At 45.7% G+C, this 19,532-nt stretch overlaps 1 protein-coding gene and 1 long non-coding RNA gene across 7 annotated transcripts in view; one reads left to right on the forward strand and one right to left on the reverse strand.

The window, feature by feature from the left end:
- Nucleotides 1–12,998, forward strand: part of ATPSCKMT (ATP synthase c subunit lysine N-methyltransferase) — a 207,310-nt gene extending 194,312 nt beyond the window's left edge. For 3 of the 6 annotated variants that reach the window (XM_081872848.1, XM_081872853.1, XM_081872852.1), the window contains exons 2-5: nucleotides 3,421–3,716; nucleotides 7,656–7,793; nucleotides 11,257–11,307; nucleotides 12,417–12,998. In XM_081872848.1, the coding sequence (XP_081728974.1) occupies nucleotides 3,421–3,716; nucleotides 7,656–7,793; nucleotides 11,257–11,307; nucleotides 12,417–12,617 (686 nt within the window). In that variant the 3' untranslated portion in view covers nucleotides 12,618–12,998. Of the gene's footprint in view, nucleotides 1–2,221; nucleotides 2,363–2,397; nucleotides 2,771–3,420; nucleotides 3,717–7,655; nucleotides 7,794–11,256; nucleotides 11,308–12,416 lie in introns of those variants that run through there. The other 3 variants (XM_081872851.1, XM_081872850.1, XM_081872849.1) reach the window with 3 other exon arrangements.
- Nucleotides 7,874–9,387, reverse strand: LOC309347966. The gene is made up of 2 exons (XR_014159087.1): nucleotides 8,709–9,387; nucleotides 7,874–8,672 (listed from the first exon to the last, which is right to left on the reverse strand). It is a non-coding gene; the product is annotated as an uncharacterized lncRNA (long non-coding RNA).
- Nucleotides 12,999–19,532: the final 6,534 nt, after the last annotated feature.

The following is a 19,532-nucleotide window of genomic DNA, read 5'->3' on the forward strand; positions in this document are numbered from 1 at the left end:
TTTCTTGGGGGCGTTGCTGAGTCTTTTATGTAACAAAGTATTTATAACGAAGCCATTGGCTCCCCTCTGCAACACATACCGTTTTTTAGATCGAATGAAGTCATCATTCGAATTTAAATCTGTATGACCTTGTAGCTACAGTCATACCTCATGTTACGTCCGCTTCATGTTACGTTCTTTCAGGTTACGTCCTGTGGCGACCTGGAAGTACTGGAAAGGGTTACTTCCAGGTTTCGCCGCATGCGCAGAAGCACAAAATGATGTCATGCACAGAAGCGGCGAATCACAACCCGCGTGTGTGCAGATGCGCCACTGTGGGTTGCACTCTTTTCATGTTGCGAACGGGCCTCCGGAACGGATCCTGTTCGCAACCAGAGGTACTACTGTATCTGAATTCAGCAATCCTTAATCTTGTCCCATCATTACCAGCACACATCTGTGCATTAATCTGTGCATTAATGCTAATTAAATTCTTAATGAACAGAAGAACTGCTCCTTCTTAATGGCGTTGTTGGAGCATTACCAACAGGTAAAGTGCTTTTTCATTCAGCGCCTCCCTGCCTCCCGCATTCCATGTCAGAGCGAAAGCCAGGTACCGAGATGATCTGCGAGTGAAACTCCCCCCAGGGTTGGGGGAGTTTACAAAGATAATTACCCTCAGTCATCTTTGTTTATTCCTTCACCACCAATCTCTCATTGTTGTGGGAGCTGCACCATTGAGGCAACTGAAACCAGAAGCTGCAATAACTACTTGGATTCTTGAGAGTTTAAAAAGCCCAGGAAAAGAAAAACATTTTGCCCGATACTGAAAAGTGTATCCCCCCCCAAAAGAGATACCCATTCCCTGATGGAAGATAATCTCAGTGTCTGGCTTGGGACATATGGGAGGAGACAGTCCCAGGCTGTTTAGGACTTTATAAGTCAGCATCAGCACCTGGAACTGGGTCTGGAAACAGACTGGAAGCCAATGCAGATGACAGCACTATCATAATATGATAAGGACGCGAGTGGCACTGTGGTCTAAACCGCTGAGTCTGAGCTCCCGTTGCTCTGTCCCAGCTCCTGCCAACCTAGCAGTTCGAAAGCATGCCAGTGCAACTAGATAAATAGGTACCACTGTGGCAGGAAGGTAAATGGCGTTTCTGTGCACTCTGGCTTCCATCACAGTGTCCTGTTGCGCCAGAAGCAGTTTAGTCCTGCTGGCCACATGACCCAGAAATCTGTTTGTGGACAAACGCCAGCTCCCTCGGCCTGAAAGCGAGATGAGCACTGCAATCCCATAGTCACCTTTGACCAGACTTAACCGCCCAGGGGTCCTTTACCTTTAGCTAATATGGTTAGATGGGCCAGCCCCAGTTAACAGTCTTACAACCCTATTCTGGACAAGCTGAAGTTTGTGGCCTGTTTTCATTGGCAGAACCACAAATGCTGCACTGAATTTGTCCAAAGGGTAGATTACCAGAACGTGGATAACCAAAGCAGATAAATCCATGTAGATAGGATTGCAGTTGGCAAATCAGCAAAAGCTGATAAAAGGTATTCCAGGCCAGGCTTAGATGTTTTTGACTTCCAATACAGTGGTACCTCGGGTTAAGTACAGTGGTGCCTCGCAAGATGAAAAGAATCCGTTCCGCGAGTCTCTTCGTCTAGCGGTTTTTTCGTCTTGCGAAGCAAGCCCATTAGCGGATTAGCGCTATTAGCGGATAAGCGGCTTAGCGGCTTAGAAAAAGGGGGGGGGGAGTCGGAAAAACTCGCAAGACATTTTCGTCTTGTGAAGCAAGCCCATAGGGAAATTCATCTTGTGAAGCACCTCCAAAACGGAAAACCCTTTCGTCTAGCGGGTTTTTCGTCATGCAAGGCATTCGTCTTGCGGGGCGCCACTGTACTTAATTTGTTCCGGAGGTCCGTTCTTAACCTGAAACTGCTCTTAGAAGCACCACTTTAGCTAATGGGGCCTCCCACTGCTGCCACACCGCCGGAGCACGATTTCTGTTCTCATCCTGAAGCAAAGTTCTTAACCTGAAGCAGTATTTCTGGGTTAGCGGAGTCTGTAACCTGAAGCGTATGTAACCTGAGGTACCACTGTATTACATTCTATTATCTTGCAGCATAGCTCTTTGTGGCCATTGTTTCCCCCCCCCCCCCCGTTTTGTTACTATAAAGGTTCTTTCATATGCCATACAGTGCACATCATGAATATTCACAGCCCAATCCTATGCAAAATGGGGGATAACAAGGGCTGTTGGAATCAGCAGGCCTAACACTCCATAGGGTAGAGCAGATGGCCTTCAATAAATGTCTCTGGTCTACAGAATGTGGCTTGTGGCATATTCTGCAGCGTGTGGGGCTTACAGATGAGTAGGCCTGCACAGGGTTAGACTGCTCATTTCGTTGCAGAACTTGCAGTGAAATGAACAGCCTAATCCTATGCATGCTTCTCACGTGTAAGTCCCACTCAGATCAGTTGGACCTGCTTCTGAATAAACAAGCTTAGGATCAGGCTGAGTGTTTCTGAATTCTCAGTGATTCTGATAATGCATTCAAAAGGAGTATATTTGCATAGTGAGCTTATATATCATATGGTGTTTTCCAGATTTCCCCCCCCCCATTGCAAATAGAATCCAATTTACGAAGGAACATTAACATTTCAAGTGTTAGAACACCAATGAACGTTACAGTAGAAATGCCAAAGGAAATATTTCTGATGAGAGATCATCCTTCATTATTCAGATCCTGTGAGACTGGGTAGGATGTATTAATACTAGATTGTGTATGTATATTTTGTACTGTTTAAATGAGAACAGAACTGAGGCATAATTCAGTTTCTCTCATAATTCATTTTTGTTAATACAATTTGAGGCAGTGTTGACAAGAGGCACAGTCCAGAAAGGAAATTGATGTTTTAAATTAGAAAGCAGAGGCATGATATTCCCAAAGCCAGGAATTTTTAAATCCTGCTGCTGTGAATGCGAGAGATTTAAACATGAACTTCATGTATAATTAACTAATGAAATTTGCTGCTACAAGATGTGGCGGCCCATCGCTCAGACAGCTTTAAAAGGGAATTAGATAAATTTGTGAATAGTAAATTTATCTAATCCTTAATGGACCCTCCTTGTTTAGAGTCTGGATACCTTTGAATGCCAGTTTGTTGTTGTTAAGTTGATTAGTCATGTCCGACTCTTCGTGACCCCATGGACCAGAATGCCCTTTAGTGAGGGACAAACAGCAGGAGGGGGGCTGTTGCCATTATGCCTTCTCAAATATATCTGAATTGTCTGTGCTGGAAACAAGATGTAAGATTGGGCAGCCTGATCCAGCAGGGCTCTTTCTCATATAGTATCTCCTGTTGAAATTGGGGTGTAAGAATATAAGCCTAATAGACATTCTCTTGTATAATAAATGCTTTCCCTTTTCTAGGTATTTTTGGTATGCCGGAAAAACTTTCTGGAGGCAACACAGCACAAGACATGATGCCGTTGATGACTTCTGATGAGGGCCCTAAACAAAGGAACTGGGGCTTACTGGTCACCGGCGTTATTGGTGGGACATTAGTGGCCCTCTACTCTGTTGCCACGCCATTTATTGCCCCTGCGCTGAGGAGGCATTGCCTGCCATATGTCCCTGCAACTTCAAAGCAGGTTGAAAATGTCCTGAGGATGCTAAAGGGCAGAAATGGACCCCTGGTTGATATTGGTAGTGGTGATGGGCGCATTGTGAGTCAAAGTCAGGTTTTGTTCTTGTTGGAGCCATGCTAGCGCATGTCGACCTTTGTGGCACTGTGCTCAAAGTGTATGTAGCTTTCATACAGGGCTAGGACTGGGTGAGACGTAGGAACACATGAAGCTGCTTTGACGGATCCATTGGCGCATGCAGTCCAGTCTTTTTGGTCTCACTGGCAGCAGCTCCCAGGCAGAGGTTTCTTTCCCAGTCCTCCTACCTAAATCTTTTAATTGGAGATGTTTCCAGTTGACTTGCCAATCATGAGCATTGCATTTGAACTATAAAGCACATCAGTGGAGCTGCCAGCTGCCGTCCAGTGTCCCCTGCCACACACACACAGGCACTTTAAAATCTGCTGCTAAGTTGGGTGTTGAAGCACCTCGACTTTTCCTGCCCTGTCCACCATCCTAGGCATTTTGCACACTCCCTGCTGCTCTGGCAGTTGGGACTCCACGTCCTAGGACAAAAGGACAAGAGGAAAAATGAGAGGGAGGCAGAGTTTCTGTGACTGCTTAACTTCCTGGTTTAGGCTTCCATTCTAACCCCCAGCCTGGCAGGGCTTTGCAGAGCGGTGCTGCTGCAGTCACAGGCTGGTTGCTGAGGGATGATGATGGCTGGGCCTCGTCCCTGTGCCAGGTCTAGCCGGGCCCAGCAGTTGGGTTGAGATCAGGCCTAAGCCAGTGATGACTGTGAGACTAGCTTGATATAATAATAATAATAATAATAATAATAATAATAATAATTATTATTATTTATACCCCGCCCATCTGGGCGGCTTCCAGCAGAATATTAAAATACAATGATTCATCTAGTATTAAAAGCTTCTTTAAACAGGGCTGCCCTCAGATGTCTTCTAAAAGTCCGATAGTTTATTTCTTTGACATCTGGTGGGAGGGCGTTCTACAGGGTGGGCACCACTACCAAGAAGGTCCTCTACCTGGTTTCCTGTAACTTCACTTTTCGCAGTGATGGAACCACCAGAAGGCCCTTGGTACTAGATCTCAGTGTCCAGGCTGAACGATGGGGGTGGAGACGCTCCTTCAGGTATACTGGGCCGAGGCCATTTAGGGCTTTAAAGGTCAGCACCAACACTTTGAATTGTGCTTGGAAACGTACTGGGAGCCAATGTAAGTCTTTCAGGACCTTTGTTATATGGTCTCGGTGGCTGCTCCCAGTCCCCAGTCTAGCTGCCACATTCTGGATTAGTTGTAGTTTCCGGGTCACCTTCAAAGGTAGCTCCATGTAGAGCGCATGGCAGTAGTCATGTAGAGCCATGTAGAGCGCATGACAGAGTAGTACCACTCAGGCGAGACAGTTCGCAGACAGGTAGGGTCTCAGCCTGCGTACCAGATGGAGCTGGTAGACAGCCGCCCTGGACACAGAATTGGTCTGTGCCTTCATGGACAGCTGTGAGTCCAAAATGACTCCCAGGCTGCGCACCTGGTCCTTCAGGGGCACAGTTACCCCCGACAGGACCAGAGAGTCCTTCACACACCAGCCCGCCCCCTGTCCCCCCAAAACAGTACTTCTGTCTTGTCAGGAGTCAACCTCAATCTGTTAGCTGCCATCCATCCTCCAACCGCCTCCAGACACTCACACAGGACCTTCACCGCCTTCACTGATTCCGATTTAGAAGAGAGGTAGATTCATCAGATCCTAGAGTGGTTCAGCCCTGCCTGCTCCCCCCCCTCCCCCCAGAATGCCTCATTTGGAAGCTGGCAGGAGACCAGCTCATCTGGAAGAGCCCTGGAGGAAGGGTGGTTTGGATTTCTCTGACCACCTCTCAGCAGGCATGTGGGCAACAGGACCAAGGGTGGAGCATGATGGAAGAAGTTGCAGCTCTTGTCTTTGTAAACCATTGCAGGAGAAAATACATTTTCAGGCAACCCTGACAGAAGTGGCTCCAAACGATTGCATCACCTGCTTGTTATGAACAAATTGACAGATTCCCGTTAAAGTGAATAGCCAAATCGATTTTTTCAGATATTTGCAAGGCTGAGATCTGCAATTGAACAGATAATTGCTTCAACAAGAAATCATTCCTTTTATGATTCCTATCATATATACAGGTGAAACTCGAAAAATGAGAATATCTTGGAAAAGTTCATTTATTTCAGAAATTCAACTTAAAAGGTGAAACTAATATATGAGATAGACTCATGACATGCAAAGTGAGATGTGTCAAGCCTTTATTTGTTATAATTGTGATGATTATGGCGTACAGCTGATGAAAACCCCAAATTAACAATCTCAGAAAATTAGAGTATTAAATGAAATCAGCAAAACAAGGATTGCAAAATAGAGCAATATTGGACCTCTGAGAAGTAGAAGCATGCATATGTACTCAGTACTTGGTTTGGGCCCCTTTTGCATCAATTACTGCCTCTATGCGGCGTGGCATGGATGCTATCAGCCTGTGGCACTGCTGAGGTGTTATGGAAGACCAGGATGCATTGCTCGGTCTCATGTCTCTCATCTTTCTCTTGGCAATGCCCCATAGATTCTCTATGGGATACAGGTCAGACGAGTTTGCTAGCCAATCAAGCACACTAATCCCATGAGTACTGAACCAGGTTTTGGTACTTTTGGCAGTGTGGGCAGTGACAAAGTCCTGCTGGAAAATGAAGTCGGTATCCCCATAAAGCTCGTCTGCAGAAGGAAGCATGAAGTGCTCCAAAATCTCCTGGTAGACGGCTGTGTTGACTCTGGACTTAATGAAGCACAGTGGACCAACACCAGCTGATGACATGGCTCCCCAAATCAACACAGACTGTGGAAACTTCACACTAGATTTCAAGCATCTGGCATTGTGTGCCTCCCCATTCTTCCTCCAGACTCTGGGTCCTTGGTTTCCAAATGAGATGCAAAAGTTGCTCACATCAGAAAAGAGGACTTGGGACCACAGAGCAACAGACCAGTTCTTTTTTTCTTTAGCCCAGGTAAGACGCTTCTGACGTTTCCTGTTCAGGAGTGGCTTGACAAGAGGAATATGACATTTGAAGCCCATCTCCATGATCCATCTCTGTGGTGGCTCTTGATGCACTAACTCCAGCCTCAGTCCAGTCCTTGTGAAAGTCCCCAATACGTTTGAGTGGTCTTTTCCTGACAATCCTCTCCAGGCTGCGGTCATCCCTGCTGCTTGTGCACCTTTATCTGCCACACTTTCCCCTTCCGCATAACTTTCCATTAATGTGCTTCGCTACAGCGCTTTGGAGACATCCAACTTCTTCTGCAATTACCTTTTGAGGCTTTCTCTCCTTATGGAGGGTCTCAATGATGGCTTTCGGCACAACTGTCAGGTCAGCAGCCTTCCCCAGGATTGTGCTTCTTACTGGACCAGACGGAGAGACCATTTAAAGGCTCAGGAACCCATTGCAGGTGTTATGGATTGAATAGCTCCTGCACCTTTTCACAATATTCTAATTTTCTGAGATTGTTAATTTGGGGTTTTCATCAGCTGTACGCCATAATCATCACAATTATAACAAATAAAGGCTTGACACATCTCACTTTGCATGTCATGAGTCTATCTCATATATTAGTTTCACCTTTTAAGTTGAATTTCTGAAATAAATGAACTTTTCCAAGATATTCTCATTTTTCGAGTTTCACCTGTATATATGATAGGCTTGACATATCTTGCTTTGCATGTCATGAGTCTATCTCATATATTAGTTTCACCTTTTAAGTTGAATTACTGAAATAAATGAACTTTTCCACGATATTCTAATTTTTCAAGTTTTACCTGTACATGCAATAAAAATTAAATCCCATTGAACTCTGTATACAGTGCTATACATGCCTAAGATCCTGATGTATGTTTGCCTTATTTAAATTATTTCTGTATTTTCACAGAATACCAAGTTCTAATATTCAGTGTCCCAAGGAATCTGTTTATTTTACTGAACAAAGACTGATTTATCTTTTTGCAGGTAATAGCAGCTGCAAAAGTTGGATTCAAAGCTGTTGGTTATGAATTAAATCCTTGGCTCGTGTGGTATTCCAGGTACTGTGCCTGGAGAGAAGGAGTTCATCAGGATACCAAATTTTACATTTCAGACTTATGGAAGGTACGAGAACATTTACAACTATCAGCGATGCTAGTAAAATGGTCAGTTGCAATATTGAATATGGCTTTTAACTTTTAAAAAAATGCTGCATACTAATATTGAAATTCCAATGGGAAATAAGAATTGGAGCACACATATTAAATTAAAACCAGAGGCAAAATGGCAATTCTCCTTTCCCCCTTTCTTCAACCTTTTTGTTTGTGTCTGTCTTTGGGCCAAACTAGAGGCCAGGTAGCCCACCCATTAGGCAAGGTGAGGCGACCATCTTGGGCAGCAAGATCCTCAGGAGCAGCAGATCTGGTCTCCGAGGGAGGCATCACCTGCTGCATCCTCCTCCTTGGATGCCAAATCTGCCCCCTCCTTTTCAGCCCCCTCCTCAGTGCCACCTCCACAGGGGCCTTTTGGCAAATAGGCTGTGGATCTCCTGCTACGCCTAGGGAGGAAATGGCGGGGGCTGCCTTCTAGGGTCTTCTCAACTCTGCACCTGCACAGCGTGATTCAGAGTGGGGCCCTTTCCCCCTGTGGCGGCCTTTGATTCCCACTCAACCATCAGATCAGGTAAATTTGATTCTCCCCTCCTTGTTCCTTATGTAGGTCTTCACTCACCCCTTCTTCCCTGATGGTGAAGGGGGCACTGTTTTGTGGTTTACCTCAGGCTCCAAAATGTGCCGGCCCTGACTAGAGGTCATAAGAGCAGGTGGGTCTTTAGGTCTGCCACCTCCCAACACCTGTCACAATCTGAATTTGCAGGGTGGGGTGGCTGCACTGTGCTGCTCTTTAGATAGGACACGTAGAAGACTGGGTTTCTCTCTGGCTTTATCTATGTACAAGCCCACATTCATTCAGTGTGAAGTCGTGTTGCTTTCCCTTTTGTAATGTCTATAAAAGACATCCTTTACTCTCCTTTAACGCAACTAAACCTTTCTCTCTCTCTCTCTCTCCTATAACTCTTTCAACACTCTCTGCTTGGTGTCTTCTCTCTTTCCTCTGTCTTGAATTCAACTTGCCTAATCTATTTTGCTCATCTTTAATGGTCACAGGACTCCTTTTTTCTGTTCTCCTTGTATTCTGTAATCTTGTTTCGTTGTCCTTTTGAAGCCCAAATGGCAAAAAGTTCTGTTTCTCTGGCTAAAAGTTATTATCTGAGCTGTGGGAACTGGACGTTTTTGAATGCTGTTATCTTTTGTGTTTGTAACACTGGGATTTCATGGTGTTGTCTTGCTATTTTATTTATTGTAGGCCACTTTGAGCTTTTGAGGAAAACAGCTAACAAACATTTCAAAGGAATTAAATTAATTTCCACTACTGAACCTCACCATTTCTTCCTTGCTGCTCCCAGTTGTTTGAATTCTTTATCTCCTGGTATTGATCTGACTCTTTTCATTGCTGTATTTAAATTAATTGGCCATCCTCAACCCAGAACCCACAAGTTGTTTTGGAATACAAGTTCCATCAGAGTTAGTGAATAAGCAGGTTATCTTTTCACTGTTAATCTGATATGTTCTCATGAGAGTTAGTTGTTAGATGGCTGTGACTTTAAAAGAAACAGGAGCTTTTCAGAGGGTGGTAGACTAAGCAGTTCCTCTCATATAATATAATTTCTTGGAACTTTGAAGTGTCAGGCATAGCTCTAATGGCTTTAGCCCAAACGTAGCAGAGTTTTCCTGCACAGCGAAGAAGCTAGTTGAGGTGGAAATGACTAGTCAGCTAGACTCAATAACTATTTACAGGATTTATTAAAAGGAAAAGAAACCAGCAGAGTTTCTGCATACAAAACAAAGTAAAATAAATCCTTTCTCTCTCTCTCTTAACCATACACAGCACTCCTACTCCTAACACACCTAACACCAAACTGTGCTAGCATTCCTAGATAACAGAGTTGAGTGCTGGTCGTTAACCAATCGGAGTAAGTAGTTTCTAGGTCAAGCAGACCTTGGCTTTCTGCCAAGAGTAAATTGACACTGCCTTGAGTTAATTGTGTGAAGCCAGAATCTGTAAGTTTTCATGAGAATCAATTAACAGAAACTGAACATAATTATGTTTGAAATTCATGAAAATATAATGAAAGAGAAACATAAAAAGACTGGAACAGGAATCTTTAATATTGGACCAGCCTACCAAATTATTTATTCCTTGTTAAATATTAGAAATATCTCTCTTCTTAAGAAACCTTAACCTAGAAAGTTTGTTCTTGAGTGTAATATGATCAGTATCCCAGCTTAGAGACCAATCTAGGCTTCTTCCAATGGAAGTAAAGCCTAGGAAGAACACACAAAATGAATTGTTTAGAAGATAAGTTTAGAAAATGAGACTTTCATTTGCTTATGCAGCAGAAATTCAGATAGGTGTTTTTTAGTGGCAGGCAAGTCAAAGTAGCAAAACTCAGCACCAGTTACCTTCTGTCGTCCATATAATAATAATAATAATAATAATAATAATAATAATAATAATAATAATTTTTTATTTATACCCCGCCCTCCCCAGCCACGGCCGGGCTCAGAGCGGCTTACAAACAATAATAAAAACAAGATGAATGATTACAACTTAAAAACAAAAATAAAATACAACATTAAAATAATGGAACATTAAAATATTAAAATGTAGCCTCATCGCAGGAGGAGAAGGAAAAGGAAAAAAAAGAGAGAGAGAGAGGGAGGGAATCAAATTGGCTCCAAGCCAAAGGCCAGGCGGAACAACTCTGTCTTACAGGCCCTGCAGAAAGAAATCAGATCCTGCAGGGCCCTGGTCTCATGAGGCAGAGCGTTCCACCAGGCCGGGGCCAGTGTTGAAAAGCCCCTGGCTCTGGTTGAAGCCAATCTAACTTCCTTAAGGCCCGGGACCACTAGGGTCTTGTTATTTATGGACCTTGAGGCTCTCCGTGGGGCATACCGGGAGAGGCAATCCCGTAGGTACGAGGGTCCTAGGCCATGAAGGGCTTTAAAGGTCAAAAGCAGCACCTTAAATCTGACCCTGTACTCCACCGGGAGCCAGTGCAGCTTGAAAAGCACTGGGTGAATATGCTCCCACGGCAGAGACCCCGTGAGGAGCCTCGCTGCAGCATTCTGCACCTGCTGGAGTTTCTGGGACAGCTTCAAGGGCAGCCCCGCATAGAGCGAATTACAGTAGTCAAGCCTGAAGATGACCGTCGCATGGATCACTGTGGCCAAGTCAGGGCGGGAAAGGTAAGGGACCAACTGCTTGATGCGGCGAAGGTGGAAAAATGTCGCCTTGGCTGTTGCTGTAGAAGCGGAGCAGGGATCTCCACTGCAGTGCATTGCTGCCATTAGGCAGCTGGAGCAAAATGTTTAATTTAACTTAAATACAGATTTTCTGATTCTTAGAGTGTAAAGGAAAGAACTAGATGTACTTTTTCATCACGTTACACACATATGGTCTGTACTAAGTAGACAGACAAACAGAATTTTTAGAGGATGAATATTTATGACTACCTTTTTTTCAATAGGTCAGTTTTTCCCAGTACACAAATGTTGTTATATTTGGAGTACCTCAAATGGTAAGTTTCTGTTATTGAATCATAAAATTATCTAGAATGTTGGTATATAGAAATCAAGTAGAACCTTTTTAATGAATAGGTAGGACAGAATCCTTGTTTTATGTTTTGGGGGGTGGGGAGTAGAAACAGCTTATTAGAAAAGCTAACCAATAAACTGAAACTGACATGGGGACAAATAAAAGAGGACGTCTTCACTCCAGTATGGCTCCCCTTTATCACATACACAGCCCAACAAGACAACGACAAGAACCCGCCGACAGCATACAAATCAATCTGGCTTCCTTGACCCAACAAGTTCTCCTCTCCTCACAAAGGCAAACAAATCCCATCACAGGCAACCACAGACAGACAACCACTCCTTGGGCCCCCAGCCTCTCACTACCAAGGAAACGTAACCAGCGAATAAACACAAAACCCCACACGTACACTACAAAAAAAGAAAAAATGTCACCCCCTCCTCTTCCCCCCTCTTCTTCCTGACCTTATACTGTACTCAACACTAATGTCCCATAACAAATGTAATTGATCAGTAGAAAAGACTGTACAACTTGAAAAAGGAGACAAGGCATGTCCTTTTGTAAAGCATGAAAATCTGTAATAATTTTTTTTTAAAAAAGGGGTAGAAACTGCTGCTAAAATGTGAAACTCTCCAGAAGTCTCCCCACAACCATTCAAGTGCATAGAGCCTTCCTTCCTCTACAGAGTGCTTATCGCAGGCTACGTCTGCTGTGTCTTCTGCTCATTTGCTATCAACATTTCTGTACAGCCAGTGTCATATTCCACACTCAGCAAACCTCTTTTAATTCTTGCATCCCTCTTCCAGCCCACTGAAGTCTTCCAAGGTGATTCTAAGGTTCTGCCGAAGTCTTCTGACATTTAGTCCTCACTTGATTTTATAATTCCATACATTGTTTGACATGCATGTTCCACAGTAGGTCGTCCCTTGCCTAACTTCGAAATGAATTGGCAGTTCCTGGATGTTCTCTGTCAAGCACTGGAAAGCTAATGTTTTATATACCCAGTTAGTTATTCGTGTACATATCCTAGTGCTGAACACCATGTCCTCCCCACCGTTTGAAGGGGTTTTGTGTGGTTTTGTTCCTTCACAGATGCTGCAACTAGAGAAGAAGCTTGGAGAAGAGCTGGCGTCAGATGCCAGGGTCATTGCCTGCCGCTTTCCTTTCCCCCACTGGAGACCAAAGCACAGCTTTGGAGAGGGCATTGATGCTGTGTGGGCATATGATTCAGAATCCTTTGGAATGAAAGAAGAAAATGATTTGATTAAGACTAAGTGCATTCTTTCTAATTAGTTTAAATTCCAGAAGTATTGCACTGGTGCCTTTAAACGGTGAATGTGGGCATCTTATAGATAGTATTGTGTCTCTTAGGCAGGTGGGAGAATATTTCGGTAGTGGTAGCACTAAATGCTTCCTGAATATTTCCTGTATCTTGCCAAGGAGGGCTTCAGCCATGAAAAATACTTGTACAATTCCCCCCCACCCTAGTCATGGTTAGGTGGGATATAGCTTTAATTAAAAAAATTAATGACAGAATTATGACTTACCAATTCTTAAAAATGCACTGGTAAAATGTGTCCTCAGTTATATGTGTATTTCACTCTAATGCATAATCAATTGTAATATCTAACAAGGTTTTATTAAAAATTGGGCTGCCTGATACAGCTAACTTTCCTTTGAGTATTCTTTGTGCTTTACGATTAGATGAAGACCTTAGACACCCTTCCTCTGAAGCAGGTCTCTCCCTCGCTGCTTGCTGTTCTACTTTTCCTACTCAATACACTTCCACTTCGTCAGGACAAGAAACTGTATTGCCACGTTTTATGAGGACAGATATTTAAAGTGCCTGCCAGGGTGCAGGGCCACAGAAAGAGTACACAGTAGGGTGGGTGTGTGACTGGAGTTACAAGTCAGTACAAAGCATCAGAAGAAGCACCCAATGGGAGGAGTTCAGCATCATGCTAGGTTAAAGTCACTTGGCAGTATACTAGTTGCACTAGCATACTAGTGCAGTATACTACTAAGCGGTATACCAGTTGCACCAGGGAAGGGAAGGAAGCCAGCATGGTTCTGCTGGCTGGTTGTATAGCAGATTGATGTAGCCCCAACACTTCAGGTTGCACAGCAAGCTTCCGTTGCATCCGTTGCACTGGGTTTCATATTGTAGAACCATTATTTCATATTGGGTTTCATATTGTAGAACCATTATTTTTGCCTTTACTCCAGTGCAACAGCTCCTTGAACCAGTACTCAGAGAATGTTGAGTCCAGACAGAACTCATGTTCCAGACAGAACTTCATGTTGAAATGAAGATGATGCAATTGATTAAATGGTTTTGACAAAAGGCAGCGTAATGATAATACAGATAACTGCCAAGTGCTTGTAGGTCATCCCAGTCTCATTGCACATATAAACAATAACATAACTCTCAGATGAAGCAGGTTGAGATCTCCAGGATTGAACCTCATTTCATACTTCTTCAGCAAATGGAGAAATATGCAGATCGCATGGAACCTGAAGCCAGCACTGCTATCAAGTACGCTAGCTCTCTTATAAACCAGGCATAGCTCCTCCCCTTCGAAGTTTCCCTCTTGTCTTATTGTGTTTGCGAACCTTTAACACAGTTGGCTAAGCTGGTGGTATGGCACAAAATATTCATGACCATCACAACTGCCCTGGAGCAAAGCTGTCAGAAAGTTTGTGCTATAACTTCTGTGATGGAAGGGAATGTTGTCAGATTTGTTGCTGGGCATACAACTTCACACAGGCTCTTGGGACAGAAGTAACTTTGTGGATGATAAAGTCTCAGAAGAATTTAAAAAAACTAGGGAAGTTCAAGGATAGAAGAGAAAAGAGTACAGAGAAGCAATAAGAGCCAAGAAATTGGAGCTTTGAAGAAACCAACCAAATCTTGGACTGTAGGCTTTTCATTAGAATTTATAGGCAGTGTTGTGACGTGGGGTTTGTGATTTCAGCTCTCTTGACATAATATACTGGAGACAGTTCTCTAGCAACACTTCTTTATTAACGCAACAAGACTGAAACTTGAGGAGGGGAGAGCTACATTTATAGGGACAGGGAACTAGCTAGAAAGGATACATTTTGGAGGGAACAATATCAGGCAATCACAGTCCTGCCTTTTGGAGGCAACCAATAAGACAGAGGATCCAAATACAGCAGCTTAAATGAACCAATAGTAGCTGTACCCTCTGGAACCAAAAGGCAGTTACTTTACCCTAATTCAATTACAGACAATAATAATACAGATATAAAATCCTTTGACTCAATACACAACACCCCTCCCCCCCTAGTGAGCACAGCAGACGTAATCTCTCAGGTACTGTGGGGTCCTACAACTTCTACTTGATCTCCTGACAACAGGTGTTGCCGGTTCTGGATTGGGTGTCACCTGTGGTAGGGGGGCTGCTATAGGGGTTTCGTCAGGAACAGATGGAGTCCCAGACATCTCAGGGTCCCCTACCTGTACCTCGTCATCCTGAGGACTAGCAGACCCTGGTTCATTTGCTGAAGCCCCTGGTGATTGCACCTCTGGGCCATTTTCACTCTGGTCTTGCAGCTCTGCGTCGTTAGCCAGGGATGAATTATCAGGCTCCTCCCTGCTGAGCGCCCGGCGCCTCAGCTGATCTATATGTCTCTTCCAAACTTGCCCATTTTCCAAGGTCACATAATAGGACACAGGTCCACTAGCCCGGGTGACCACACCAGCCACCCACCGCGAACCTCGTGAATAGTTCCTCACCCAGACCAGATCTTCAGGGGCGAAATACCTTGTTGTGTCAGTCTCAGCCTGGGGGTTTGCTCTTGAATTACGGTTTGGCATTTTATCCGGGTGGACATAATCCAGCACCGTTACCAATCTTCTACCCAAGAGCAGCTCAGCTGGCGACTTGCCCGTCGCAGTACACGGCGTCGCATGCTGCAAAAATAACATTCGCGCGATGCGAGCTGACCAGTTACCCTCCATTAAGCGCGCAATGGATTCTTTGGCTGTTCTTACCATGCGCTCCACCTGCCCATTGGAGGATGGGTGAAAGGGCGCGGATGTGACCCCCCTTATGAAGTTATCAGCCAAGAATGCCTTAAATTCTTGGGATACAAAAGCTGCCCCATTATCTGATACAATGGTCTCAGGTAACCCGTGGGTTGCAAACAGCTGCCTCAACACCTTGATTACGGCAGCTGATGCCATGCTAGGGACCATCACCACTTCTAACCATTTGGAATATGCATCGACGATAACCAAAAAGACCTTCCCCTGGAATGGCCCAGCAAAATCTAAGTGCAGCCGGCTCCAGGGAGATCTGGACTGCTCCCACCAGTGAACTGGTGCTCTGGCCACTTCTGGCCGCACCTCTTGGCATGCCTTGCATGTTCGTACCCAGTGTTCTATGTTCTGGTCCATTCCAGGCCACCACACATAACATCGGGCTAGCGACTTCATCCTGACCATTCCCAGGTGTCCCATGTGAAGCGTCTCAAGAACCCTGTTTCTCAGTGGTGCTGGGATGATCACCCTATCTCCCCACAGGAGACAACCCTTATGCATGGATAACTCGTGCTGCCTTGTCGCATAAGGCCTGAATTTGTCTTCATGCGGACCACCTGGCCACCCCCTCCCCACCCAAGTGAGCACACGGGAGAGAACAGCATCTTTCCTCGTTTTCTCAGCAATATCAGTAGCCGTTACAGGAGCCCCCGGAAGTGTTTCCAGCATCATTATGTGCTCCGCTGGAGCAGGATCCTCATTGCTCCCGCCAGGAAGGGGCAATCGACTCAGCGCATCAGCGTGGCACAACCGTTTTCCCGGCACATGGGTCAAGGTGTACTGGAACCCGTTCAGGAATATAGACCAACGCAACATTCTGGGGGAGAGAATTTGTGGCGTTTGTTTGTTCGGGTTGAACAACCCCAACAGTGGTTTGTGGTCCGTTTCAATGGAGAAATGGCGACCGTACACATAATCATGGAACTTTTTGATTCCTGCCACAATTGCAAGCGCCTCTTTGTCAATTTGAGCATAGTTGCGCTCCGTGGGCGACAACGTACGGGAATAGAAAGAGATGGGCTTTTCCGACCCATCCGGTTCCCTATGACTCAGCACCGCCCCCAGGCCGTATTGAGAGGCATCACATGCCAGGACCAGCGGCTTCGATTCATCATAATGAGCAAGGACGCTCCTGCTACTCAGCATTCCTCGCAAGGAGTCAAAAGCCTTCTGCTGCTCCTGCCCCCATCGCCACACATTCTTTTTCTGCAACAGTCTATGTAATGGTTCAGCTACCAAAGCTTTCTGGGGTAAGAACGAATGATAAAAGTTAATAAGTCCCAGGAATGACTGCAACTCCGTCTTGTTCTGTGGTCGTGGTGCCTCGATGATGGCCTTAACCTTAGCATCTGTGGGGTGGATGCCTGATGCATCAATTTTAAACCCCAAGAATTCCACAGTTGGCACCCCAAAACTGCATTTTTCCTTTTTTAGTTGCAACCCCGCCTCCTTGAACTTGAGCAACACTGCACGGACACGCGCAACCAGTTCCTGTGGGTCTTTTCCAGCAATCAAAACGTCATCAAAAAATGGCAGGACCCCCGGCAGACCTCTTAACAGGCGTTCCATGAGCCCTTGAAAAATCCCTGGGGCCACACAAACTCCAAATTGTAATCTGTTAACTCTGAACGCCCCTTTATGTGTGACAATAGTCTGTGCTTCCGCTGATTGTGGGGTTACTGGCAGCTGTTGGTAAGCTTGTGCCAGGTCAATTTTGGCGAACACCTTGACCCCAGCCAGTTTAGCCAACAGATGTGATATGACTGGAATGGGGTATGAGTTTCCCCTGAGTGCCTTATTGATAGTACATTTGTAATCAGCACAGATCCTGACTTCCCCATTTGCTTTAAGGGGCGTGACGATTGGAGTCTCCCACTTAGCGGAATCCACGGGTGAGAGAACTCCCTGCTTGACCAATTTATCCAGCTCTGCTTCGATCTTGGGTTGCAGTGCAAATGGCACTCGCCTTGGTTTGAGTCGGATTGGGGCCACCCCAGGGTCCAATTCGAAGTCAACTGGGGGCCCTTTATAACAACCCAGTTTTCCATTAAAGAGACCAGCAAATTCTTTGCATAATGCCTCGCTCATCTCAGGGCAGGTTTGGATTGAATTAAGCCCTGATATACTCAGTCCCAGGGAGGGAAACCAGCCAGTGCCCAGGAGACTGGGGTGACTGCCCTTCGCAATCACCAGTTTCAGTACCGCCTGTTTGTCCCGGAACTGTACTCTCACGGCACACATTCCCATGACATGGATGCGGCCCGCTGAGTATGACTGCAAAGTTGCCGGGAAGGGCTCCAGAGGGGGCAACTTACCCCTGGGGAAGAATGTCCTCGCGGTCTGGTCCGACACGATAGTGAATCCAGATCCGGAGTCCACCTCCATGTCGCACAGCTGACCCTCAATCTTCACCTTGACGCGTGCCTTGCCTTGCGCTGGAAACTGCACGACCCTCCCGTTGATCTCCGTTACGTAGTGGCAGCCCTTTAGAACATGGTTTGCTGTGGGTGATCTGCGATGCTCCAGTCTAGGTGCTCCTGTCGCTCCCAACGCCGCCGATCTACAGACCCTGGCGATGTGACCTGTCTTTCCGCACGTCCGGCACATAGCATCCCGGAAACGACAACTCTTCCGCTCATGGTTTCCGCCACAACCAGGGCACCTGCCTTGGTGATCTTTGTGCACTGTGCAGGCCTGACGCACTGACTCGACCCCACGGACTGGGCTCTGGCTCGGAGTAGCCTCTAGCTCGTCCATGGCATGCGCAACTTCTATCTGTGGCTTAGGGGCCCTGCGACTGGCATCAAGCTCCTCTCTTTCATAATTCTCCGTGGCAGTGGCCTCCTTCAAGGCTGAAGCAAGGGTAACCTCTTCTTTAGCCACAATGCGTCTTCTGGCTTTCTTGCTGCTCAGACCACCGACAAACCGATCCAGGAGAGTCTCTTCCAGATCTTGGAAGTCGCAGTGCTGAGCGAGCTTCCGCAGTTCAGCTAGAAATGCAGATACAGACTCCCCAGCATGCTGCTGCCTCTTATGAAACTCCATCCGCCGGGCCATCTTGGTCTCAGTAGGCGCTAAATGGCTTGTTAGGCAGGCAAGAATATCTTTGAGAGATGTCTCACTTAGCTTCGCTGGGGCAAGCAATGCCTTGGCCAGCTTGAAGGTCTCAGGCCCACAGTAGCTCAGGAATGTGGCCCTTCTTTTGCTGGCATCGGTGATCCCTTGAGCCACTGCGAAGAACTCGAAGCGTTCGACGTAGTCTTCCCATGTGTGGGGCTCTGATGGCTGGAAGGGCTCCAATACCCTTGGACTCTCCATTGTCCTGTGGGCAGGGTCGTCTTCTCAGCTGGCCAGTGAGTCTTGTTCTTAGCTACAATCCGGACTCTGAGGCAGGGCTGCGTTTAACCGCTCCTCAGCATTCCGGATCCCACCTTCGTCGCCAGTTGTTGTGACGTGGGGTTTGTGATTTCAGCTCTCTTGACATAATATGCTGGAGACAGTTCTCTAGTAACACTTCTTTATTAAAAGCAACAAGACTAAAACCTGAGGAGGGGAGAGCTACATTTATAGGGACAGGGAACAAGCTAGAAGGGATACATTTTGGAGGGAACAATATCAGGCAATCACAGTCCTGCCTTTTGGAGGCAACCAATAAGACAGAGGATCCAAATACAGCAGCTTAAATGAACCAATAGTAGCTGTACCCTCTGGAACCAAAAGGCAGTTACTTTACCCTAATTCAATTACAGACAATAATAATACAGATATAAAATCCTTTGACTCAATACACAACAGGCAGTACTAAGTTTGATTCTTCCCCAGAAGCATTAGTGTTAAACCCAAATACAGTGGTATCTCAGGTTGCATACGCTTCAGGTTACGGACTCCGCTAACCCAGAAATAGTGCTTCAGGTTAAGAACTTTGCTTCAGGATGAGAACAGAAATCATGCTCCGGCGGCACAGCAGCAGCAGGAGGCCCCATTAGCTAAAGTGATGCTTCAGGTTAAGAACAGTTTCAGGTTAAGAACGGACCTCCGGAACGAATTAAGTACTTAACCCAAGGCACCACTGTAGGTGTTTTTTGCTTTTCCTGAGTCCTTCCCTGTCCTGAGATAGTCCCTCCTTTTTTATTTTCCATATC

Source organism: Podarcis erhardii (genome assembly GCF_964252035.2).
Source record: "Podarcis erhardii genome assembly, chromosome: 8".
NCBI classification, from domain to species: Eukaryota; Metazoa; Chordata; class Lepidosauria; order Squamata; family Lacertidae; genus Podarcis; species Podarcis erhardii.